The sequence below is a fragment of the Chlorocebus sabaeus genome, chromosome 10 (assembly GCF_047675955.1).
Source record: "Chlorocebus sabaeus isolate Y175 chromosome 10, mChlSab1.0.hap1, whole genome shotgun sequence".
Lineage (NCBI taxonomy): Eukaryota > Metazoa > Chordata > Mammalia > Primates > Cercopithecidae > Chlorocebus > Chlorocebus sabaeus.
In genome coordinates, this window is record NC_132913.1 from 118,404,859 (window position 1) to 118,430,763 (window position 25,905).

The following is a 25,905-nucleotide window of genomic DNA, read 5'->3' on the forward strand; positions in this document are numbered from 1 at the left end:
AGAACTTAGCAGTCCCTGAGCAGAACCTGGAACCAGAGAGGGGAGCAGGAGAAGCTTTGCCACTTGGGTAAGATGCAAGAACAGAACAAAGAGGATTCAGGTGCTGGCAAGAATGACTGTCAGACTGAGCCGAGGGCTCCTGGCCCAGAGTCACTCTCCTCACTCCCAGTGCGGACTCTCATTTCCCTGTCACTTGTCCACACCCTGTGTCTTTCCAGTTCCCACCCAAATCTGCTGTCTTGCATGGAGCCTGGGCTGCACCACGACCCCACTCACTCTGCTATCCTTCCCTGAGTCCACAAAACTCAGTATGCGACATGGACCTCCCACTGCCTCCTGGCGCCCCTTGGATTATTGAGTGGCTATACTGTACTGCATCAAATCCAAGACGCTATCGCTTGTGAGAGACGTTACTTAATCACTGCCAATTATAATTGTAAAAGATATCTTGATTCCCAAGATGTTAAAATGTGAAGAAATGTGTTTCTTAGAATCCATGGAATACGGATTCTTGAGCATCTACCAGAGCAGTAGCTCTGAGCAGGTGATCTGCAGAGCATCATGGTCCCCAAGACCCGTTCAGGGGGGTCTCCAAGGTCAAAACTGTTTTTTGCAACAATATAAGATGTTATTTGCCCTTTTCACCCTCATTCTCTCATGCATGCAGTGGAAATTTCCAGAGACTACACATGTGATGACATAGCTTTGATGCCCAATGGAATATATGTATTCTTGTGTCTTAAAACTTCCTGAGTTTTAGTTTCTAATATGGTAAATGTTGATAGATATAAGCCACCTAAACAAAAGCTCTTGGGGTCCTGAAACCAAAAAATTTAGGAATCACTGCACTAGGTTGTGCACCTGGCACTTGGCCAGCACTGAGCCCATGGTCAAGGGTAAGGAGAGGCCCGAAGAGTGCTGAAGGTACAAAGGAAAGGGACTTATCCCAGCCAATCCAAGAAGGCCTTCCAGGGGAAGTGGGGTACTTGCCTGCCAGTCTCAGGCATGCAGATGATTCACCCAGGTGGCACTGTTTTGCTGACCAGAGATTTGTGCCAAACCAGCTCGGCGACTCTGGGTTTAGTCATGCTACTTTCTATCACTATTAACATGAGGCTAATGTGTAGGTCACAGAGGCTGTGACGAAAATTAAACACTAGAAGGCACGTGAAAGAATGCCACACATACAATGTTTGGCACATAGAAGTGCTTGGAAAGCACTGAGTGAAGGAATGCTTGTTGGGGATGTGGCCTAAGCAAGGCGTGGAGCTTGCCTTCTCCAAACGCCAGGGTTCACATCGGATCTGGAGCAGGTGATGAGCGGTAGCCCATACCACCTTCCTCTCTGGCTCTGGGCCCAACCAGATTCCTCCTGTCTCCTCCAAACCATCTGTCTTCTTCCACCTCCCCATTCCCTCCCCTAGTTCCCCAGGCTGGTGGCCTTAGCATCAGTTAGACTTTCTTCTTTCTCCACCTGTCTGTCCTCAAGGCTGCTAGGTTCATCCAAGATCTGAGCCAAGATGTCCGGGTCTGGGACGTGGGCGCTAAGGGCCCAAGGCAGCTGCAAAAGACCTGAAAGGTAAGAAGAAAGATCAGTGGAGGACCCCGGACTGTCCTCAAGAAGCTGGCGGACTCCCCTGCCCTCCGCTGGCAGCCCAACAGCAGAACCAAAGCGGACCATTCAGCACAACCTGTGTGTGTTGCTGGGCGCCGTCCCTGGCCCAGTCTGTACCAGCAACAAAGAGGAAAGATTCAGGGCGTTAGTGCCAAGAGCAGCCATCCCAGCAACAGAAGCCCCTGCCCCCCCAGTACCCGTGATACTTTGCAGAAGCAGAGTCTCGAGTGGAACCCGAGCCTCTGATACCCACCCTGGGGGTCTTCCCACCACTCTCGCCAGGGTCCTCCTGGATGAGCGAGACAAGGGCAGTTCAGGAGGTCACCCAATAACTGAGGTCGCAGCAACACGAAGGAGTCAGGGAGCAGGGGCGGCCTTCCCTTCTCCACTTCTGGCGGCTCCAGCGTGCACCCCAGGGCCCCCCAGGAAGGTTTTGCAGGAATAAAGAATGAAGGCAGAAGCAAGATGGAGAATGAAGGAGGCGTGGATGGCTTCAGAAGGCAAGACGGAGGCAGCAGGCGCCTGTCTCAAAGCCTCCACCCTGAGCCAAGGACAGGTCGGAGGAGGGGGGCGTGGGGGCAGGTACAGCGGAGGCTCCAGCGTTTCTAAAGGGGAGGATCTGAAGTGGGGCAGGAGAGACGGGGTAGTTGTCTGGAAGCTGCATTTGCCTGGCAAACACTGGGTTAACAAAGACTTGCGTTGCGGGGGATGCTGGCCTTGGAGAGGGAACGCGAAGGGATTATGCTACAGAGAACGGATTCGAGCGTGACGGCTGAATGAATGAGTGAGCGAGTGAGTGAGTGAGTGACTGTGCGAGCGAGCGGCAGAGGGAACTCCGACCCGTCCCAGGTGCGGAGCGGCGCGCCCGGCAGGGGTCACTGCGGGCCCCGCGGGTGGGAAGGGGGCGCAGGCGCGGCGGGCGCCGGGGCCCTCCCGCCGGGACGGGGCGGGGAGGGCTGGGGGTGGGGTTAGAGAGAGGGACGCGAGCGGGATCCAAACTTCCGGTGCCTGCAGAGCTCGGAGCGGCGGAGGCACAGACCGAGGCTGCACCGGCAGAGGCTGCGGGGCGGACGCGCGGGCCGGCGCAGCCATGGTGAAGATTAGCTTCCAGCCCGCCGTGGCTGGCGTCAAGGGCGACAAAGCTGACAAGGCGTCGGCGTCGGCCCCGGCGCCGGCCTCGGCCACCGAGATCCTGCTGACGCCGGCTAGGGTGAGAGGGTCTGGGGCTACGGCGGGGGGGCGGGGGACCCAGGCGCGCGCCCCAGACGCGCCCCATCGGCTCTGGGGACTGCCCGAGGCGCATCAGGGCCCCAGTGCCCGGGGTGGAGCAGGGTTGGGTAGTCTCGAATGATTGCTTATCCTAGAGTGAGGAGGGGGCTTGAGTCCCGTACTAAAGCGGCAGCCAAAAGCCGAAGTCCCAAGAGTAGGAGGAGTCTGGTTCTGGTCCTCAGGTGGAGAAGCGCTCGAGGTCTCTTCCAAAAGTGGGGGCCCCTCGCCGCCTGATAGGGGGAGGGGGCTGGTCCGACGAAGTTCGAGGAATGTTGGTGGGGGGTACGCGTCTGGTTCCAATCAACGGGGAAAGCCGCGAGTCGAGTCCCCAAGTGGGGGATGGGAGGAGGGTTAGACGTAGTTTTTCCAAAGTAGGGAGGTGGGACCTGATTGGCTGGGGAATTGGGGGTAGGGGAGTCTGGTACCAACAAAGAGGGTGGGGCCGTTGATTTCCTCCCAAATTGGGGGCTGCGGGAGACAGAGGATGTGCTGCTTGGCCTGCACCGGAATTGACAAACCAGAAAGTGATGAAATGGAAATCAGCCAGAACCGACGGGGCTGAGCTTCTGGACGTCGGGAGTCCGAGGCCGGGCGCCCCCTTCCCACCCCACGCCCTGCCGTCTGGGCCTCCCTGCTCCTCTGTCTTTTCTCCATTCCCAGCCTCTCGCTGGGCTGTCCCCCGACCCCACGGGGAGGGCTCCCAACTGCCCCAGTGCCCTCGAATCCTGGGTCCCCGGGCTCTGTGCGCGCCCCCCCCCGCCCCCATCCCCACCCCCACCCCAGCTCCTCCGTCTTCCCTCTGGCCTGGGGGAGAGAAGGCATTTCCGCCGTGGAAAACTGTCTGAGCTGCGTGCCTTGTGTCCGGGAAGGGCCCGCAGGGGGCAGAACGCGCGGCGGGCAGGGACAGGGAGGGAGGGAGAGCTGGCCCAGCCAGGTTTTATTGTGCCCGGCAAAGGTATCTACGTGGGCGCCGCCCCCAGCGGTCTTGTGGCGCACCAAGCCCCTGTCCTGCCCGCCTCCCCACCCCACACTGAGGCAGGACTGAGAAAGTCTTTGTCCACTGCTTCCCCCCTTCCCGCTGCAGGCTTCCGAAGAGTCTTCCTGAACGCCTAGCCCCCTCCCCAGGTTTTGTGGCTCAGATTCAGTCTTGCCTGGGGCATTAAGGGGCCTGCAGAGGATGACCTGGACCCTGGAGGAGGGGACACTGGAGAGGGCCGTCAGAGTTGGGTGTCAGCCTGGGCAGAGACCCTGAGTGAGGAATGCCAGGAGACTGAGAAACCCCTGCCCTTTTATGGTGGTGGCTGCAGCAACCAGTGGCTCAGAGCCACAAGATTCAATAACCACCTAGGCCAGGTTGGGAGTTGCTGTGCACCCCATCAGAACAGCTCCCCCCTTCATCTGAAGCTTAGGTGGAGGGGAGGCTCCATATTTGAAGAAGATGGTTCTGCAGCTTTAAAAGTTTGCAAGGGGTTCTTCAAGCTTTGTTTTCTTTGGAAAGGAAGCTGCCCTCTACTCAGCCTGGGGAGGGGCAGGGATGGGGGCAGGAGGCAGCACACTTGCCCATCTCTTTTCCTAGCCACCTCTTCCTGGAGATATTTGAGGAGGGAGGACCAGGTCAGACAGTGGGAGGGTGTCATTCCAACTCCATCAGAAGGTCCCCCAGATTTTGCAGGAGCGGCACATTCTCCAGCCGCAGCCTGCTGATGGCATGGGGTTGGGCGGTCTGACAGAGACCTGCGTCTCCGGGCATAACTGACATCCTAGCTTCTGGCTTCTCATCAGGCTCTGAAATTGAGCGTCCTTTCTTCCCCCTCACCCAGCATGAAATGGAAATATCAACATCTTCCTGCGTGCTGTTTGTAATGGCCTTGAGCCTGCTGAGTACCTCCTCCCCAAAACTTTGTTAGTTGGACAGGGTCCCCTCCCTCTCTCATTGGCAAGGGGGAGCTTAGGAGTATGCGATCTGGGGAAAGAATTCGAATCCTAGCACCTTTAGGACAGAACTGCATGTTAGTAAACTTTCACAGCTTCCCGAGGCCCTGGCATGGTGCAGAGAGACTGGAGGTGTTGCACGTTGGCTCTGCCCATCACCTGCTAGATTTGGAGCCTTGGAAACAGGTCACTTCTGTGGGCCTCCTGTTGCCCCACTTGGCCAACGGGCACATTTCCTCTTCACCCAGTTTCTGGCAAGGAGCCAGGCCTCCTCTCCTGCCCCCAGCAATGAGCAGGCAGGAGGCCCATTTCTCAGCTGTAGCTCAGCGCGCTGAAAGCGATGGCTGCCAGGAGGCTGCTTTCTCAGGGCAGGGCGTGTAGATTTTGTCCCATGTTATTGGGGATGCCCAGGAAAGATTATTAAAACATTTCTTCTGGCTGGCAGTGACCCCAGAACCCTCCTTGGTGTCTGAACTGGACTCCAAAACAAGATTTATTTTATTTTGTCTATTTTTTTGTTATTATTTATTATTATTATTATTTTGAGACAGAGTCTCACTCTGTCACCCAGGCTGGGGTTCAGTGGCATGATCTTAGCTCATTGCAACCTTCACTTCCAGGTTAAGCAATTCTCCTGCCTCAGCCTCCCAAGTAGCTGGGATTACAGGCACCTGCCACCATGCCCGACTAATTTTTGTGTTTTAGTAGAGACCGGGTTTCACCATGTTGGCCAGACTGGTCTCAAACTCCTGACCTCAGGTGATCTTCCCACCTCAGCCTCCCCAAAGTGTTGGAATTACAGGCATCAGCCCCCGCGCCCTGCCCAAAACAAGATTTAAAAAGTGATCCCTGGGAGGAGCACTCAGTGATTGTGTGTTGGGGCAGTTCTTGACCTATGTCCAGGCCCGGAGTGAGGGCGGGGTGGGGGCAGGGTGAGGCAGCAGGAGCACCCTCTCGGTGGGCACTGCCCTTGCTTCTGAGCAAAAATTGCAACACAAGGAGGATTTTGTCTGTGGACCTGAGGCTGGAAGGAAGTGCCTCGGTGGACCAGGGAGGGATGGGGGTGGGGGCCAGCTGGGCTTCCAGCTGCCCGGCCTCCCCACGTGGTGTTTTGACTCTGAGATAATGAGGAGCCTGCGCTGATGGGCCGCTGGAACACTGCCAGCTTGGGAAGTGGGCTGGACCGGAAGCATCCCGTGGGGCAGCAAAGCACCCCCTCACAGCACCAACTGGATCTCTCTTCCCCTTTGGGGGCCCACTGGCTGGCCGTGCCCCTCTTAGCCCACCCCTTCTCCCCACACCCTGCCTGTGCCTGCATTCACACACACACACACACACACACACGCATGCACAAATGTGGGCATGTAGAGGCTCATGAGCTGGGGGCTGCAAGGGGGAGAAAAACAAGTTAAATACAATCATCTTTCCTCTGTAATTTTCTCCTTAGCATTTGCCTTTGATTAATGGTCCTGTGTCACCCCCTCCCCAGCCTGCATACCTGGGGATCCGATTTCACTTTCCTTGTGTGTCCTGGCCTCAAGCCCTTGGCAGAAGGAGCTGGGTCTCCTGGAGTGGTTGGGGGAGGGTCCCGTGCCAGCCAGGAGGGCAAATCTGGCCAGCTTGGAGCCCTATCCCAGTGTCCTGATGCCCACTGGCCAAGAGGGCCTGGCCCGAAAGGACCTTGTGAAGCGGTGGCCCTGCTCCATCAGGTCCTTCCCTGTGGCAGCGTGGGGACTTTCAGGGCTGTCATCCATTCCTGGGATTTGGCACCCCGGCAGGCCCCACGGTGCTTTTCTGCTTTCCTGCTGCTTCTCTCTCCATTCCCTCATTTCTGCCTGCTTCTCTCAGCAGTCCTTGCATGTTTCAAGACCGTCAGCAGATTGCCAGTGAGGATGAGTTTCTCTTAGTGCGGAGAAAAAATGTTTATGGTGAAAACACAGAGGCATAACCTGGCCAGCCCCTCTGTCCCCTACCCCACTTTCTCCCAGGTTCCCTCTCCCCAGGAGGGCTCTTCCAGCAGTGCGCTTTTGTTCTCTGGAGGTGCCTTGACTATCAGGGATGGAAGAGAAGAGGGACTTCACCTGGCCCAGCCAAGCCGAGAGCGCATCTGCACAGATGCTGCCCATGGGGCCTGCGGTCTTGAATGGAGGACAGGAGAGTGACCCCTGACCCTGTTGGCAGATGGCATCTGTGCCTCTGGACCGCTGGGCTCTGTGTGCTTAGGTGGACAGTGTTTGGCCACTCTCCTTTCCCCCAGCTAGGCTCTGTCCTGAACCATACAAAACACACACACTTGATGGGTGCCCTGGCCTCTGTGGTCTGGAGCCTGGGAAAGAAAGCTGCTGAGGACCAGGAGAGATGTGGTGAGATGAGACCGCCCCCCTAACCCCCATCTTCCCTGTTCTCAGCCTGGGCCTCAGGAGCGCGTTTCTGGCTGCCGAACCCCTCTAGGCAGGCTGCAGTCTGCAATCATAGTTGCAGTTAATTTGGACATTGTTACTAGGGCCAGGCCGGGAAGCGCTCCCCTCCAGCCTTGGGGGTCTACCGAGTTAATGCTACAGTTGACTGGTTTCCCCCTGACCATTTTGGCCCTGGTTTTGGTAAATCATTTAATGAGTGCCCCCATGGGTCTCAGTTTAAACTATCAGGGAGAGGCCCAGGCCTCTCTCGGGTCCCTGGACTTCTGGCTCATGCGCCCTTCACTCCGAGAGCTCTGTTGCCTTGGAAACAATATGCAATATTTTTCTACTTTCTAAATGGGAGCCCCCGTCCCCAGATGCCTCACTGTAACTGCTTCCTGTGGGGGGCAACATGTCTCTGAGTCTACAGCATGATAGGCGGAGCATCTGGGGTCTCAGGAAGGCGGGCCATTCGGCCATCTTTCTAGTGACCTGGGCACCAGCGATCCCGAGGGGCCAGGGCTATGGGTTGAGCCCAGGCTCCCTGATGCCCCACTGTCCCCAGACAGGTGTAAATACCCCGAGATCACAGGCTGCTTTGAGGGACAGTGAGGGTTCCAGGGCTTTGGAGTTTGAGCCTCGGTGTTGGTTGGGCACAGTAGGCAGAGGCAGCACTGGGGCGGGATTTAGGGGTTCTCCCTCTGTGTGGGGCTTTATGGAGGAAATGCCTTTGCCGCCAAGCAGGGACATCTGTGCTTTCCCGTCTACTTCCTGGCAGCCTGGAATGCTCCCTTCTGCACTTCTGCTCACGATGGTGGCTCTGAGGGCTTGGCTCTGCAGGTTGGAGGGGAGCTGGGAGGGTGGCAGGGTGGCTGAGCCCTGGTGTGTGCTGGGGGGTATCAGCAGGGCCGTGAAAGAGGAGTACCCACCGCCAGTCTAGGGAAGGTGGGGGATCCCCAGCCTTCACAGTGAGGGGTCTTGGCAGGAGCCCCTGCCCTTCTCAGCCACACCTGCCACTGCTGCTCTTCAGCTGGGGCCATGGAAGCCTCACCTTCTCCCTGCTCTGCCTTCTCCAACCTCCCTCTCTGGGGCCTCTGAGCCCAGCCCCTCCCCCAGCACAGGGAGACACGGGAGCCAGTTCTGCAGCCCAGCAGAAAGGCGAAAGGCGGAAAGGCGAGGCTGCCCTTTGCTATGAAGCTAGCAGGCCTCACCTTGTCGGTGAATTTGACTTGTGGAACAGGCCCTCGGGCTCTCACATGTAGCACTTTGACTTTTTTTTTTTTTTTTCCTTTTCTGTCTTTCCGGTTGTTAGCAATCTCACAAGCTAGCGTCTTTGGTTTTCCAGAATGCAGAAGCAAAAGTCTGGCCACAGTGCAGCCTCAACAGCTGTCCACAGAGGCAGCCCTAAAAAGGAAAGGCTCGGCTGATAAAGATCTGCTATTTTTATCTAGTACTTTATCCTTTACAAAGGGCTTTTAGGTTCTTTGTCTGGTTTAATCCCAGCAAAACCCCTGTCACGCAGAGTCTGCTCACATTTTGCATGGGAGACCCGAGGAGGGGGAGGTTGCAGCGCCCCGCTGGGTCTGTAGCCCCACTTGACCCCTAAATACAATCTGAGCCTGGTGTATGTTGTGTCCTAAGGGCAGGAATCGCAGCTGCTGTAGGCAGCCTGGCCTGTGTCAAGGTCAGCCACCTTTCCTTAAGACCTGCTCAGGAGCGCCAGAAGGGCAGGAGGGCATCCCTGGCGCCTGGTTTGCAAGAGCTCCTGGCTGGCTTGATCCCTGGGAGATGCCAGCAGAATGTGGCGCCCCCGTCTCTTGCAGCTCCCAGGAGTCCATTGAAAAATCGGAGCCCTTTAGTCCCCACCCCCTCTGGCCAGCAGCTGTCCCTGAGGGCCCTATGTACTGTGGCCATGCCCACCACTTGCTGGTGACCTTGGTTAGTGACCCTGGCTGCTGAGGACGTGACAGTGGGTGGGTGGTCCATATGATCACGGGGCCCCTAAAGCGGGGCAAGGTGGGGACAGGCCCCAGGCCTCCTCATGGGCCAGGCAGTGAGGGCAGTGGTTTGACCTCCCACACCCTCCAGGCAGGCTCCCTTGTGGTCAGACTTGAGGGTCAGGGTGCAGGACAGGCAGGGGCACCCTATGGTGAGGATGCTGGGGGCCAGCTGACCTGCTCATGCATGTCCCCAGTGAAGGGAGGGTCCTCCAGACATTTTCTGTCCTTTTCCTAAGCAGGGCAGGTCAGACCCTCAGCTCCCCAGGGCCCAGGCCCCACACTCCCCTGTGCTCTAAAAGGGTGGGAGGTGAAACCTGAGGAGCACAACAGGAGCCCCCAGGGCAGGACCCGTATGCTGTGCTGAGATAGGGCCTGTCCTGAGTCACTTAGGCCTGAACCACTCCCTCCAGGGGGAAGGGAGAAAGGAAATCTGTTCCCATCCCAGAATGTCTGGCCGGAAAGGGCCTGAGAGGTCACTTGGTCTGACCTGCTCGTTTTGCAGATGGGGAAGCTGAGGCCCAGAAAGTGCTAAGCAGGCAGGTAGTGGCAGAGCCAGAATGAGAAGCTTCAGGCTCTGGGGCTAGATCCTCTCCCCTCCCCTATACTGCGGCAGTCTGCAGGAACTGACCTCTAACCTCGCTCTTGGCCATATCTGGACACCATGGAGGAGGGATTAAATGGTGAACACTGGAGGCAGAGACTGGCCCTGGGGCTTTTGCAATATCTCCAAGGGTGAGCAAGGGACCGGGGGAAGGCATGGGAGGTGGGGAGGAGAACAAACAGCAAATTGACCAAGCTCACCTGGCTGGCCCTTGGTCAGTGCTCTGGGTAAAGCAGTTTTATTGAATTTTACACTCACACACCTACGTCCACCACCCCACACAGGTGTGGCCTGGAAATGGGTTAGGTTGGCTTCTTGGCAGCCCTGCAGCTATGATCTTGAGCCCAGTTCTGGCTCTCAGAGCACATTTTTCCAGAAACCTTCTAGCCTGGCCTTCCGGACATTTCTCTTCTGGCAGGAGCTCCCTGGTGTATGGAAGCTTCCGGGCTTCATCCTGTAGCTGTTACACCACTTGTAACAGCCTGCTTGACTGTGCTGGTCGGTGCCTGTGGGGGGCCAGTGTGGATCGCAGGCCTAGAGCTCCCTGGCTGGGGACAAGCACCCATGCCCAGACCCCATGGGGCTCCTGGAGCCCCTGCCCCCATCAGTCACGTCCTCCTTGGTGGAGTTAAGCAGCCTTTATGCAGCCTGCCCACCTCCCGTTGCCCTCATTTTAGTCTGCCCTCTGCCCCTTGGTTTTAGAGTGAATCTTGTCACTCCCCAGCTCAAAAGCCTCCCCCAGGCTCCCCATCACCCAGAGCAGCGGCTCCCAGCCTGCCTGGTGTGTCTCGATTCCTATAGACATTTCTAAGTCCCTGAAGTCACCGAGGCCAGGTCGATGCATCCCCCATCTTCCGTTTGAAATAATATAGCATGGTCACGGCTGGTATAAGCAAGAGGCCTAAGAGCTCAGATAACTCAAAACGTACCTGCTGAAGCCGGTGCATCCCTTTCAGTGACTTCCAGGTGTGTCTCGGTTTCTCTTTTGAGTGTGTCTTGGTTTCTCTTTCAAGGTTTGTCTCAGTTTCACTTTAGCCAGGGCAAGTCCAGGCGACCCTGGTGGGCCTTCCCTTCCCTTCCAGGTGTCATCCCTTTCCCCCAGGACTCCCTCCGGGCCCAGCCAGCGGGTGAAGCCTGACTTAGGGAAGGGGGGATTTCCAGGGGAGGGGCCCTGGCCCCCACTGACCCAGCTTTGCTGTCCACAGGAGGAGCAGCCCCCACAACATCGATCCAAGAGGGGGGGTTCAGTGGGCGGTGTGTGCTACCTGTCAATGGGCATGGTCGTGCTGCTCATGGGCCTGGTGTTCGCCTCCGTCTACATCTACAGATACTTCTTCCTTGCGCAGGTGAGGGGCCGGGCCGGGAGGGGGCCTCGAGAAAGGGTCACATGTAGAGAGGCGTGGAGGGAAGGGAAGTGCCTGCAAGGGGGCAGCAGGAAGCCCTGGACATGCCCTCAGGTGGGAGTGAGTGCCCAGCCAGCCCACAAGACTGGGGTACCCCCTCCTCCTTGGGGCATCCTTGGATGCAGGCCAGTCCCACCTTTATCCCCTTGTCCTGGGGAGTCAAGCATGAATGCAGGTGACAGCACTGGGCCCGCCCCACAGGGCCACCCTAGGGAATTCTCACCAGAAACTCAGGTCCAGCAGAAACTGGAATTGCAGTCCCCCTCCAGAGCTCAGACTCTGCACCTGCGGGTCACGCTTTAAGGCTGACCTGATTCTGCCTATGCATGGACGTTTGGGTTACCAAACAAGAAGGGGAGAGGGGTGGGTACAGGCGGTCTCCACGACTGCCTTCCAGAAGCGGGAGGGCGTCCTTGCTGCCACCTCTCACCCCCCTCCCAGGGGACCTGGGCACAAAGCTAGGCCAACCCAGACCTGGGAGGGAGGGAGTCGCTGTGTGGTTGGAAATGAAGGTAGGTAAATTGAAAGGATAAACCTATGTACAACTCACAGGGAACCTCAGGGTGGCACAAAGGTTGGGACTTGCCAGTCTTTTATGACCCAAGTGACCTCCCACTCCTAAGCATTTACCTTTGTTTTCCCCCAGTTTTTCCACGATGGAAATTGCTTAAGAGTTTGCATTCCTGGGGCTTTCCCCTTGAAAGCTCAGCTCACACACACCTGTCAACTGCCCTTTTTGTGCAGCATCCCCCTTCCCCGTCCTGCGTCCCCCTTGTTCCAGGGTCCTGTGCGGGCCCCTCCCCCAGGCCTCTTCCTGTTGTGGCCCTATCGTAGGACCTGGTCCAGCATTTCCTGGTCTCCTGTGTCCCACCCTCAACTCACACCCTTCTGCCCGCACCTCAGTTCGGTGTGTGGACACCTCCCATCAGCCCCTAGGTCTGTGCCCTGGGACAGTATTCGGGGTGTCCAGCCACAGTGGGACGCAGCCCCAGAGCCTCACCTTCCCCGGGCTCTCATCCCTGCACAGCCTGCAGGAGCCCCCATGCTGCAATGACTCATCCTCCCTGGAGAACTTGCACTGAATCAAACAGAGACGGTGGAATCCTACCCATCCCAGGCCAGGCAGTCCCGAGCATGCATCTACAGGCCCCTCCAGGAGCCCCCTCCAGAAGTAAGAGTGGGCAGACTGGCCCGCCCGGCCATTCAGTTGATGGGATGGCGCCAGGCTGCCTGGCCTCCCTTACTGATGGAGCGACTGGACTGGCCCGCCAGACAGTGTCTGTCAAGGTTTCTCCAAGACAGGGGTCAGGGATGTCCGGGAAGGGTGATGGCACTTGTCCGAGGCTGGACGTGGAGATAACCGTGGTGGAGGCACGAGACCCTAACAGTGTTGCCTCCAGCTGCACCTCCCCACCTGCCATGTTAGGCCCCTCCAGGTCTGCAGGCCAGGACAGCAGGTGACGGGAAAGGCAGGCATGCACAGGCCTAGGTGCCCAACTCTTAGGTTCGTCCCTGTGGACCCCCTGCCAACCCCAGGCTCTTTCTCTGGTGCCAGCACCTCTGTGGAAGGCATGGAGGTGGCCAGGTCCTACTCCTGCTGGTCCACTCCATTTCCCAGTCACAGACTCAGGGAATTGGAGGCCAGAAGGGACCTTAGGGATCATCATGCTTTACAGATGGGGAAACTGAGGCCCACAGAGGTCTGCTACCTAGGACCTGGCAGACCCAGCTCATCCTCCCTCCCATTTGTGAAGCTGGGAAGCACCTTGCCCAAGACTCAGCTCATCTCCTCACTGGCAGTCCCAGACCCTGACCTGATGCCCCACCGTCTCAGTGTCTCCATCTGCGAAATGGGTTTCACAGTCCCTGCTCTTCTTGCTTCCCCAGGCTTTTGGCGCATGCAGTGGACAGGTAGGCAGAGGGGGCCTTGCGGAGAGCACTGTATGACCAGCCTCTCTGTCTGTCTGTCTCTCTCTCCGCCTTGCTCAGCTGGCCCGAGATAACTTCTTCCGCTGTGGTGTGCTGTATGAGGACTCCCTGTCCTCCCAGGTCCGGACTCAGATGGAGCTGGAAGAGGACGTGAAAATCTACCTCGACGAGAACTACGAGCGCATCAATGTGCCTGTGCCCCAGTTTGGTGGCGGCGATCCTGCAGACATCATCCATGACTTCCAGCGGGTGAGGCTGGCCAGGGCCTGGGGGGTGGGCAGGCGTCCCGGGGACCCAGGGCAAGGGGAGCAGGAGTGAAAGGAGACTCCTCAGAGTACAGCAGGTGTCTATGGTTAGGCTTACCAGGATCTTCAAGACGCTGCATTTCTCTTGCTGGCAACAGTGGTTCTCGCCGAGTGTGAACTAGCTGAGACTGATTTGCTCCTTGGCCTCCTGCCAGCTGCACGCTGGCTGTCATGGCAGGGCCAGTGTATTGTATCGAGGGGTAGTACGTACACCATCGAGTGCACTGCGTGTACAGCTCAGTGGGTTTCTGCAGGGGGGTCTCATACATATTCATGTCACCCCCATGGGGCCTGGGATGAGGCATCTCACGCTGAGGTCCAGGCTGGCCCAGGAATGGCTGGCCCTCACAGGTTTCATAAATGCACAGCTGGGATATTACCATGTTTCCCAAACCTCAGCTCTGTAAACATGAGAAGCAGCTTTATAACAACAGAGGCGTTTAGCAAACAGCTGCTATTTTCCTCTGTCATGTGGCATCTTCTACAACAGGCCAAGAGCAGAGCAGGAAAAGGGAGTGCGCACCCAGGTGTTCAGGAGTCTGGGGTGGCCTGCTGCTGAAGGCCCAGGGCCCCAGGAAGGCATGGTGGGATTCCTGCCCCTGCTGGCCAAAGCTTCTCTTGCAGCCCTGCCCAGGTCAGCTGTCACCTCCTGCAGAGACTGACCCGGCCCCTTCTCCTCCCAGGGTCTGACCGCGTACCATGACATCTCCCTGGACAAGTGCTACGTCATCGAGCTCAACACCACCATCGTGCTGCCCCCTCGCAACTTCTGGGAGCTCCTCATGAACGTGAAGGTGCGCAGGGGGCTGGGGGGGTGTCTGCAGCGTCCTGTCCCTTGCCCCCTGTCTCATGGAGGCTAGGTCTGAGGTGCAGGAAGTTCCTGTGTCAGGGGTTGGGGAAGCAAGAGACGTTGCTGTCACCTGGGCCCTGTACCCAGATTGGTCTCGCCTCTGCTATGCCCCTGCTTCCACATCTCCAGAGTCAACGCCCTGAAACCGGCTTCCTTAGTGTTCAAGGTTGTACCCTGGGTACAGACTCGTGCACGCGCCATGGCTCCTGCCAGCACAGGCGCAGGCACCAGGCACAGGCAGGAAGTGCCTGGGGACATCAGAAGGGCCAGCCCAGGGGCCTCTGGAGGAGGAAGGGGCTGGCATTTTGGGTGAGGGGTTGGAGAAAAGCCTGAGGGGCTGACTCACTGCAGCGGCCACTTCGTTTTGCAGAGGGGGACCTACCTCCCGCAGACGTACATCATCCAGGAGGAGATGGTGGTCACAGAGCACGTCAGTGACAAGGAGGCCCTGGGGTCCTTCATCTACCACCTGTGCAACGGGAAAGACACCTACCGGCTCCGGCGCCGGGCGACGCGCAGGCGTGAGTGGCTGGCTTCACCCACTGTAGCCCCTGCCCCGCGCCCCAGACCGTCGTTATCTTCAGACAGTGCCTGGCCCAGCTGTCAGACAGCTGAGAGAGCAGCAGCAGTCACAGCTAGCGTTAGCAGAGAACTTCCGTGCGCCGGGCAATGCTGTGTGCCCTTTATGACCTCTTTTTTTTTTTTTTTTTTTTTTTTGAGGCGGAATTTCACTCTTGTTGCCCAGGCTGGAGTGCAATGGCACGATCTCGGCTCACCGCAACCTCCGCCTCCCAGGTTCAAGCCATTCTCCTGCCTCAGCCTCCCTAGTAGCTGGGATTACAGGCATGCGCCACTAGGCCCAGCTAATTTTGTATTTTTAGTAGAGACGGGGTTTCTCCATGTTGGTCAGGCTGGTCTCGAACTCCTGACCTCAGGTGATCCACCCGCCTCGGCCTCCCAAAGTGCTGGGATTACAGGCGTGAGCCACTGCGCCCAGCCTTCTTTATGACCTCTTAAGAGTGTAAGTCATTCTCATCCGCATTATTATTTTTGCTGCCCATTTTAAAGATGAGGAAACAGGTACAGAGAGGTTAACACCCCGGAGGTCACACAGCAGGGAGGTGGCAGACGTGGGCAGGCTGACTCCAGCTCTCGAGCTCTCCCCATTTGTCACTGTGCTCTCTGGGTGAATCTGAGCCGGGTGTCACTTCCTGGCCCCCCTGTGGCTCAGGCTGAGGCTGGTGGTCTTTCTGACTCAGCCAGGATGTAGGCCTCACTGGGGTTTTCTGTTTCCTCCCAGGGATCAACAAGCGTGGGGCCAAGAACTGCAACGCCATCCGCCACTTCGAGAACACCTTCGTGGTGGAGACGCTCATCTGTGGGGTGGTGTGAGGCCCCCCTCACCGAGAACCCCCTGCCGTCTTCCTCTTTTCTTATTTCCGGCCACTCTCTGGCCCTCCTCCTTCCCCCTGCTTAGCTTGTACTTTGGACGCGTTTCTATAGAGGTGACATGTCTCTCCATTCCTCTGCAACCCTGCCTGCCTCCCTGTACCAGAGCCGTGATCTCTCTGGGGGGCCCCCATCTCTACTGACCTCCTGGGTGTGGCGGAGGGAGAGGGGATGCCACAAAATGTTTCTGTGTCCCACTGTCTTGAAGCTGGGCCTGCCAAAGCCTGGGCCCACAGCTGCACTGACAGCCCAAGGGGAAGGACCAGTTGGGGGAGCTGGGCATGTGAAGCCCTGGGTAAGGGGATAGGGCTGGAGGGTGCGGCATGGGCTTCAGAAATATCTGCACAATTAGAAAGGTTCCCAAAAGCTTTTTCCTTGGAGGGTACACTTTCTTCACTGTCCCTATTCCTAGACCTGGGGCTTGAGCTGAGGGTGGGACCATGTGCCCAGGGATGGACCCACCAGAGCACAAGGGAAGGTGACTGCCTGGGGATGTCCTGGGGACTCCTGTCAGTGCCTTCAGCCCGCCAGCAGGAGCCTGGAGTTTGGGGAGTGGGGATGAGTCTGTCAAGCACAATTGTTCTCTGAGTGGAACCAAAGAAGCAAGGAGCTAGGACCCCCAGTCCTGCCCCCCAGGAGCACAAGCAGGGTCCCCACAGCCAAGGCACTGGGGTGGGCTGCTGAGGAACGGGGCAGGCAAGGTCACTGCTCAGTCATGTCCACGGGCAGCGAGCCGTGGGTTCTGCTGAGTAGGTGGAGCTCATTGCTTTCTCCAAGCTTGGAACTGTTTTGAAAGATAACACGAGGGAAAGGGAGAGCCACCTGGTACTTGTCCACCCTGCCTCCTCTGTTCTGAAATTCCATCCTCCTCAGCTTAGGGGAATGCACCTTTTTCCCTTTCCTTCTCACTTTTGCATGTTTTTACTGATCATTCGATATGCTAACCATTCTCAGCCCTGAGTCTTGGAGAGGAGGGCTGTAACACCTCCAGTCAGTCTCTGGAGATGAAACTCTTAAATGCTTTGTATATTTTCTCAATTAGATCTCTTTTCAGAAGTGTCTGTAGAACAATAAAAATCTTTTACTTCTGACCTTGACTTGAGTGTGGCTGGAGGGGAGATGGGTGTAGGAGGGGTGCTCCGGGCAGAGTCGAGGAGCTGGACCTCGGGGGCAGCAGGCAGGGAGAACGCTGCAGACCTTGACATCTGGCCCCCAAAGAGCTGGACGTCCTGGACTCAGCCAAGGAGTGTGGGATATCCCCCTTCGTAGCACCCTGGATCCCCGCGACCGCTCTCTGAGCCAGGTAGAGTTCACACTTTCTGGGTGAGGAGGGGAACAGGGCTGGGAGAGCTTACCGACTCGCCCAAGGTCATGCTGCTTTATGTGCCTGTAAACCACTCTGTAATGTTCTACCTGGCAAATGACATCATTATTGCATGTCCTTAAGCACAAGGGCGGTGTCCTATTCTCCACCATGTCTGGACAATTTGTAACCATTCCTGGGGGATCTGAAGTGAGATTTTGTGTGATAGTCACAGCGTCACATTCTCCAGAGAATTCTGGAAGCAGCAGCAGAGCTGGCCAGAGCCATGGCTAAGCGGACCCCAGAGGTGGGAACTGTACCCTGCCCTGGGGACCAGTATGGGTACCCACCCGCTTGGTGCTGTTAAGCCTCAGTATCCAGTGAGGGCCATAAAATACTCAAATTAGTGCAGACACACCTTGTTCCCAGATCCCAAGGCAATCATGCAAAGACATCAGGTTTTTTTTAATATTTGCTGATTGAAATGCAATGCAATCACAATTAAAATGCCAACTGGATTTATTTGTTAACTTGACACAATAAATTCTTTTGAGGAAAGTAAACAGAGAATCGGCAGGTAGGTCCTGTAAAGGGTAAAGAACAGCCCTCCAGATATAAAGCATTATACACCACAATAATTAAGGAGTTTGGTGTAGCAAAGGCAGAGCCCAGTGCAACCCAATAGAGGGCCCAGACATTGACTTAAATTACATGAAAATTTAATATACGATTATGGCAGCATTTCCAGTTAGTGGAAGATGTGGGTTTGCTTTTTTTGTTGTTGTTGTTATTTTGAGATGGAGTCTTGCTCCTGTCACCCAGGCTGGAGTACAGTAAGGCAGTCTTGGCTCACTGCAACCTCCCCCTCCCAGATTCAAGCAATTCTCCTGCCTCAGCCTCCCAAGCAGCTGGGATTACAGGCGTGCACCACCACACCTGGCTAATTTTTATATTTTTAGTAGAGACGGAGTTTCCCCATGTTGGCCAGGCTGGTCTCAAACTCCTGACCTCAGATGACCCGCCCGCCTCAGCCTCCCAGAGTGCTGGGATTACAGGTGTGAGCCATTGTGCCTGGCCCACGTGGGTTATTTTTAATGGAATAGCAGGATAGCCATTTTGACAAAAAAATCTGGATTCTACTTCCATAGAATAAGATTAATGCTGGATGGATCAGAGATTTTAATTATGAAATGAAACTATGAAAGTACTTGAAGAGATTATTTAAAAGATAATCTTGGAGGAGGAATGGCCTTTCTAAGCATGATATCTACCAGGTAAAAATTGGTCTATGAAAAGTTAGAATTTATATACAGCAGAGTATACCACAAAGCAAAGAGGTTTATAAGCAGTAAACAGGGAAATGTCTTTCCAAACACAGGACATAAAAGGGCTATTTTTTTTAATATGCAAAGTTCTTATAAACCGTTATGAAAAATGAACAACCCAATAGATAAATGAACAAATAATATAAACAGTTCTGCAAATCAAAACTAGGCAGACACTTTTTTTTTTTTTTTGAGACGGAATCTCGCTTTGTCACCCAGGCTGGAGTGCAGTGGTGCCATCTCGGCTCACTGCATCCTCCAACTCCTGGGTTCAAGTGATTCTTGTGCCTCAGCCTCCCGAGTAGCTGGGACGACAGACGCATGCCACCACGCCAGCTAATTTTTGTATTTTCAGTAGAGACGGGGTTTTGCCATGTTGCCCAGGCCATTCTCAAACTCCTGACCTCAGGTGATCCAGCTGCCTCAGCCTCCCAAAGTGCTGGGATTACAGGCGTGAGCCACCACGCGCCCCCGCCCCCCCCCCAAGAGATACGTTTTTACAGGTCAAGTTAGGGTTGGATGTTTGTGAAGCATTTTTTTTTGGAGACAGAGTTTCGCTCTTGTCACCCAGGCTGGAGTGCAGTGGCGCAATCTTGGCCCACTGCAACCTCTGCCTCCCAGGTTCAAGTGATTCTCCCACCTCAGCCTCCCAAGCAGCTGGGACTGCAGACATGCGCCACCATGCCCAGCTAATTTTTGCATTTTTAGTAGAGACAGTGTTTCTCCATGTTGATCAGGCTGGTCTCGAACTCCCAACCTCAGGTAATTCTCTCACCTTGGCCTCCCAAAGTGCTGGGATTATAGGTGTAAGCCACTATGCCCGGCACAGTGTTTTTTTCATTTGTATTTGTTATATACAAAACACTACATGTAAGTCAGTGTGTAAGTTATAAAATGTATTAATCAATGTATCTCTGGAAACCCACCAGCCAACTTATGAAACAAAAGACTACCAAATACCACTGAGAGTCTCTGCATGCTCTTCTCCTCTTCCTGTTGCATAACAAATCACCCCAAAACTTGGTGGCCTGACACAGTGGTTTCTTAGTTTTCCCAAGTCTGTGAGTTGTCTGAGTTCAGCTGGATGATGGAGGGGTCCCCATGGGATAACCATGCGTGCTGCCTTATGTTCATCTGGGCGCTCAGCCGCGGCCCGAGCAACCAAGACGGCCTCTCACCCTCCGAGGGCCTCTCTCCACGTGGCCTCTAATCATTAATGGTCTAGCCTAGCCCTCCTTACAGCTTGTCAATTGAGCTCCAAAAGAGGGGAAGCAGAGGCTGACCGTCCTTTAAGACCTGGCACCACAAATCCCAGAATGTTACTTCATTGCATTCTCTTGGTCAAAGCAAGTCACAAAACCAGTTCAGATTCAAGGGGAGGGAAAGACCGCCTGTAGATGGGGACAGGCTTGCATGCTCAGGGATGCCAGGAAGGACTGGAAACTCAGGCATCATCCCAGCACTCCCTTCCATCCCTCTCCCCTCTGTATTTTGTGGGGGACATTAAATGCCTGAATTAGTGCAAAGACACACCTATTCTTAGAACGAAAGACAATCTTGAAAATATGTCAATTTTCCATAAATTAGCCAATCTTAAGCTCTACTAATTAGCCAATCCAGGTAATTCCTATCTTGGGTTTCTCTGTTCTGCTTTCTAATTGTACCACATATCAAAGAACCCCTAAGGAAGTTTTGCTTGCATCTGAACGCTATGAAAGTGGTAACAAAATACAAATACTATTCTCTGACTTGCTTCTCCACCCTCCAAACCTTTTAAGGCTTGTCCATGTTGAAACCTATAGTAATATTTAATTCATTTTTACTGCTGTATATTTGTTCATTATGTGAATATACAGCTTAATTACCTATGAAACAATGACTAACCATGGCTCTTGGGATTTTTTTCTGATTTTTTTTTTTTTTTTTACAATCACAGTGCTTTCATGAACATTTCTTCCTGGGGCACCTGAGCACTGGGTCACACAGTATGCAAATATTCAACTCACAAAATTCTAGCAGATTGTTTTTTGTAAGAAGTTGAACCAATTTACACTCCCAGCAGTACTGCATAGTCATTCTGCTCATTCCACATCCTTGTCAACACTTAATGTTAGCAAAACGTTTTTTGCCAATGGATCGGAAATAAAATGGTATTTCATTATGGTTTTAGTGTTGTCTCCTTGATTACTAGAAAAGTGGGCCTGGTTTCACATGTTTATTGAACCCTCAAATTTCCTTTGCTATACAATGCCTATTTGCTTTCTTTGGCCTATTTTTCTATTGGTTGCTTTGTTTTCTTACTAATTTGTAGGAGTTATTTATATATTTATACATTTTATATTTTACATATTTTCATTGATGGGTGGTAAATATCTTACCCAAGTTCGTGACTTGCTTTCTCATGTTTTTTTTTTTGTTTGTTTCATTTTGTTTTTTTGTTTTTTCACAAACAGCATCACATGTACATAGCTTTCTCACTTTCTTTGTGGTCACTTTGATGAACAGAAATTATTGATTTTAATGTAGTCAAATTTATTCATCTTTTTCCTTATGGTTAGGGCCTTTTGCATATCATTTCAGAAATCTTTCCTATCCCAAGGTTGAAGAGGCATTATTCTACAATTTCTTCTATTCATTTTGGAGTTTTGTATTTTACATTTATGAATCCCCAGGAGTTTAATCCCTGGTATGGTGTGAGGTAGGAATAACCATTTTTTCTGTCTTTGTTTTTCTTTCCCCACTGAGCTACAGTATATGTCTGCAAGGATCAAGCTTCTCTATGCGTAAGGTCTACTTCTGGGCTTTCTACTTTGTTCATCAGGTCTATCCTTTGGACCATAACCACACTTAAAGTAAGTCTTGCTACCTGGTACTAAAAGTTTCCTACCTTGATTCTCTCCAGCAGTACCATGCCTATTCTTGGGTACTTCATATGCATTTTAGAAACAACTGCCAAATTTCATGGAAAATTCTGTTGAGGTTCTTAATTGGACTTATATGAAATCTATAGATCCACTTGGGGAGAACTGAAATCAGGATATTGAGTGCTCTCACCCATGAGCATGGTGTTTTTAAAATCTGCATCGTTAATGTCTTCCAACATAGTTTTATACTTTCCTCAGTAGAGGTCTTACAAATCTTTCATTACATTGCTTCCTATGTCCCTTATATGTGTTGTTATAATATTTAATAATTATACCATTTTTGCCAATGTGTAGAAGTATAATTTATTTTTGAGTATTGATCCAGCAAATTTGCCAGACTGTCTTTCTTATTCCACAGAGTTCTCTGAGGAATTTTTTTTTTTTTTTTTTTTTTTTTTTGAGACTGAGTCTCGTTCTGTCACTCAGGCTGGAGTACAATGGTATAATCTAGGCTCACTGCAACCTCCGCCTCTCGGGTTCAAGTGATTCTCCTGCCTCAGCCTCCTGAGTAACTGGAATTACAGGCCCGCACCACTACACCCTGGCTAATTTTTGTATTTTCAGTACAGACAGGGTTTCACCATGTTGGCCAGGCTGGTCTCGAACTCCTGACCTCAAGTGATCTGCCTGCCTCAGCCTCCCAAAGTGCTGGGACTACAAGCGGGAGTTATGGTGCCCAGCCTTGTGCTTTCTATACAAGCAATTCTGGTAATTGATTATGAGTAAATTTTGTTTCTTCCATTCAAGTAATTAAAACTTTTATTTATTTTTCTTGTCCTATCTTACTGGGTAGGAGCTCTGGAACCATGGTAATAGCCACAAATCTTGTTTTGTTCTTGATTTAAAAGGAAATTCACCTTGAATATAGTTTAGCTGTAAATATTAGAAGAATACTCTTTGAGATTTAAGAAGTTCTCTATTCTTAGTTTTCAAAGTGTTTTTATTGTTAATCAAGGATTGATTTTAAGTTGTTTTATCAAATTTTTTTTCTGCATCTATTCATATGTTTGCATATCTGTTAATGTGGCGAATATTACTCACTGATTTAGTCACAAGGTATTTTCTTATGTCTATACTACTGGATTCCATTTGCTAACATTTTGTTTAGGAATTTTAGATATATGTTTTCTGTAACATCAGCCTATAATGGGAGTAAATTAGTTTCACAGTATCAAATTTTAAAATGCAATGTCTTTGACCCAGAAGTTTCACTGCTATGAATGCTTCCTATGGATGCACTCCATAGGATATGCAAAAGTATATGTACAGGCATATTTATTGTTATAATAGCAAGAAACTAAAGACAAATGCCCTTTAGTTGGAGACTTGGTTTTTTAAAAAAGTACAGTATTTTGTTGCCATTACAAAGAATGAGGTAGATCTGTTTGTGCTGATGTATAAAGTTCTCTGAAATCTATAATTAGGGTAAAGCAGGTGGCAAGAGCAAGAGTATATATTTATCTCTATCCCGTTTGTGAATTTTTTAAGTGATAGCGCTATGGATGTGCATATCCTATTTCTGGAAGCGCACTCAAAGCCTTGTAACACCAGTTCCCTCTGGAGAGCAGGGATGGCAGGAAGCTGTAGGACTATGTCTCTTTCCACACCTTTTTATAATTCATGAGCATGAGCATGTCTTGGTCCCCTGGGCTGGAGGAGGCCCTGCTGGCTGCCATGTCTCACTTTCACCTAACTGCACAGAGTCTCAGCTGCTTCCCTCCAGCCCTTGAGGACTGTCACCCATCCTAGAAAGGAGGCCTTGCATTAGGCCCAGGTTTGGCCAGAAGAATAGAGCAGTTGGAAATGTTAAGTTGACATAAATAGGAAGCTCTGTAACCTCGTGCAAGTGTTGTCTTGGAAACCAGAGCCTGGGCGGTCTCCATGGAAACCGTGCTCAGCCTTCTGCCTGAAGGAGTTACCACCCACTGGTGCTGGAGTCTTACTTATCAGGGACCTCAGAGCTCCGATAACTGCTTCGGGAATGATGATGGACTGGCTACTGCCCTTCCTGGCCATGTCGGGTGTGGGGCCCTGGGTACCTCCAGCGCTCTGCCTGGGAAAGAAAAAGAGCCCATTTCCATGGGACGTGCCCTCATGGGGAGGCACAGCAGACCACCCAAGGCAGTACATGCAGTGTCCCCGAAGTAAGGAGGGGGTCCTGTGTCCAGAGGCCCAGGGGATCTGGACTCTGCCATTGTCCCCTGGGGCAGCTGTACAGCTGTGGTGGGCTACCACCGTCTCTGGCCTCCAATTTGCCCTTCTGTAAAATGGGGAGTTCGGACAAAGTCATTCTGAAGGTCTTTTCCAGCTTTAATGACACGTGTTTTGCATGTGACCTGGCAGCACAGGGTTCAGAGGAGGGAGAGATCAGAGTGACTAGTGCGGGCTTCCTGGGAAATCATTTGAGCTTTGAAAGTGGGGAGGAGGAATGTCAGAGAGTGGGCAAAATACAACAGGAAAGGGAAATTCGCCCTCTGAGGGCCAGCAGGCACGAGGGAGCAGCCTGCGATCCTCCTGGGGCCTGTTCCCTGCGGGGACTGGAAGGGAGACTTTGAGTCTAGGGCCTGGGGCAGCAAGGATTGACGGGGGTGCAGTCCTAGAAGGGTCGCCAGTCATAGTGGCCCACCGTGGCATCTCTGTATCCTTGCTGCATGCTGCGCCCACTCCAGCTGCCAGAACACGGAGGCAGAGATGTGGGAGCCAATGAAGGTCACTCGTCAGCCTCCCACCTGTGAGACAAAGGGCTCTGTCACTGGAAGCCATGTCTGGCCTGGCCCTGCAGGAGCCAGGGCTCTGTGCCTAAGCCTAACGCCTAACGGAGGACTGATGGGAAGGGGAAGGCTGGCAGCAGTGAGGTAATGGGGTGGGAGGTCCGGGGTTGGAGGCAGCGGGAGGTGGGGAGGTCAGGGAGGGGAGGGGGGGATGGAGGGGAGGGGAGGGATTTTAGTCAGCACCCTTGTCCCAGCTTACTGAGCGAGTGCCCACAGTGTTCAAGCAGGATGCCAGCAGCTTTTCATTGATTACTTCTGTTCATTTCTTGCGTTATCTCTGGGGTGAGTACGAATTTCATAGCCACAAACTCAGGTGTCCAAAGTATCTTTATTGGTATCTTTATTTTTGTATAATAGTGTGTTTTGCGTAATAATCTAGTTTTCAAATCTTCCTTTAGTCTGGTGGGCAGAATGTGTAATCTGGATAATTTCTGGGTAAACTCGGTCATTACTTCAGTTTGCCCTTTTCAAAGATATTAATTTTTGCCCTCCATTTCCCCCCCGGGGGCCATCATCTGAATCATGTTCCTGTATTTGGGATTTGCCCCTCCAAAACAGTTTTGATAGGAGACACCAGCCACCTACTACTAGGTGGCCATGCACCACATAACAAAGTTTCAGGCAACAATGACGGCACATACCACAGTGGTCCCATAAAATTACAATGGAGCTGAAAACTTCCTATTGCCTAGTGACATCACAGCCATTGTAAGGTTGGAGTACAACACATCACTCATGTGTTTGTAGCAATGCTACTGTAAACAAACCTACCGCACCGCCAGTCATATAAAAGTACAGCCCATACAATTATGTGTAGTACTTCATACTTGATAATAATAATAAACAACTATGTTGCTGGTTTACGTATTTACTACACGTGTGTTTTTAATTGTTAATAAGAGTGTACTCTTTTTAGTTATTTTTTTAAAAAAAGTTAACTGTAAATAGACTCAGCAGGTCCTTCAGGAGGTTTCCAGAAGAAGGCATTGTCATCATAGGAGGTGACAACTCCATGCATGCATTGCCTCTGAGGACCTTGCAGTGGGACAGGATGTGGAAGTGGAGATGGTGACACTGATGGCCCTGACCCTGTGTAGGCCTAGGCTCATGTGTGTGTTAGTGTCTAGTTTTTAACTCAAAAGTTCAAAAGTTAAAAAAAAAAATTTAAATAGAAAAAAAGGGGGGCTGGGCGTGGTGTAATCCCAGCACTTTGGGAGGCCGAGGCGGGCGGATCACCTGAGGTCAGAAGTTCGAGACCAGCCTGGCCAACATGGTGAAACCCTGTCTCTACTAAAAACACAAAAAGTAAATGGGCGTGGTGGCACGTGCCTGTAGTCCCAGCTACTTGGGGGGCTGAGGTAGGAGAATGACTTGAACCCAGCAGGCAGAGGTTGAAGTGAGCCAAGATCACACCATTGCACTCCAGCTCGGGTGACAAGAAGGAGACTCTGCCTTAAAAAAAAAAAAAAAAAAAAAGAATAAAAGCTCATAGAATAAGGGTACAAAGAAAATGCTTTGTGCAGCTCTGTGTGTTGGTGTTTTATGCTAAGTATTATTATAAAAAAGTCCAAAGGTTTTTAAAAATTGAAAAGTTTATAAAGTAAAAAAAAAAAAAAGTACAGTAAGCTAAGGTTACGTTATTATTGAGGAAAGAACAAATTTTTCATAAATGTGGTGTAGCCTAAATGTATAGTGTTTATAAAGTCTACAGCAGTGGTCGGTAATGTCCCAGGCCTTCCCGTTCACTCACTACCCACTCACTGACTCACCCAGAGCAACCTCCAGTCCTGCCCACTCCATTCATGGTAAACGCCTTATACAGGTGGACCA

General features: G+C 52.7%; 1 protein-coding gene across 1 annotated transcript; it reads left to right on the forward strand.

The window, feature by feature from the left end:
* The first annotated feature begins 2,590 nt into the window (after positions 1–2,590).
* ITM2C (integral membrane protein 2C) lies at positions 2,591–16,843 on the forward strand. The gene is made up of 6 exons (XM_038001398.2): positions 2,591–2,825; positions 11,022–11,162; positions 13,209–13,397; positions 14,137–14,247; positions 14,674–14,824; positions 15,604–16,843. Exons 1-6 carry the CDS (start codon positions 2,706–2,708, stop codon positions 15,693–15,695), a joined length of 804 nt encoding a protein of 267 aa, XP_037857326.1. The 5' UTR covers positions 2,591–2,705; the 3' UTR covers positions 15,696–16,843.
* Positions 16,844–25,905: the final 9,062 nt, after the last annotated feature.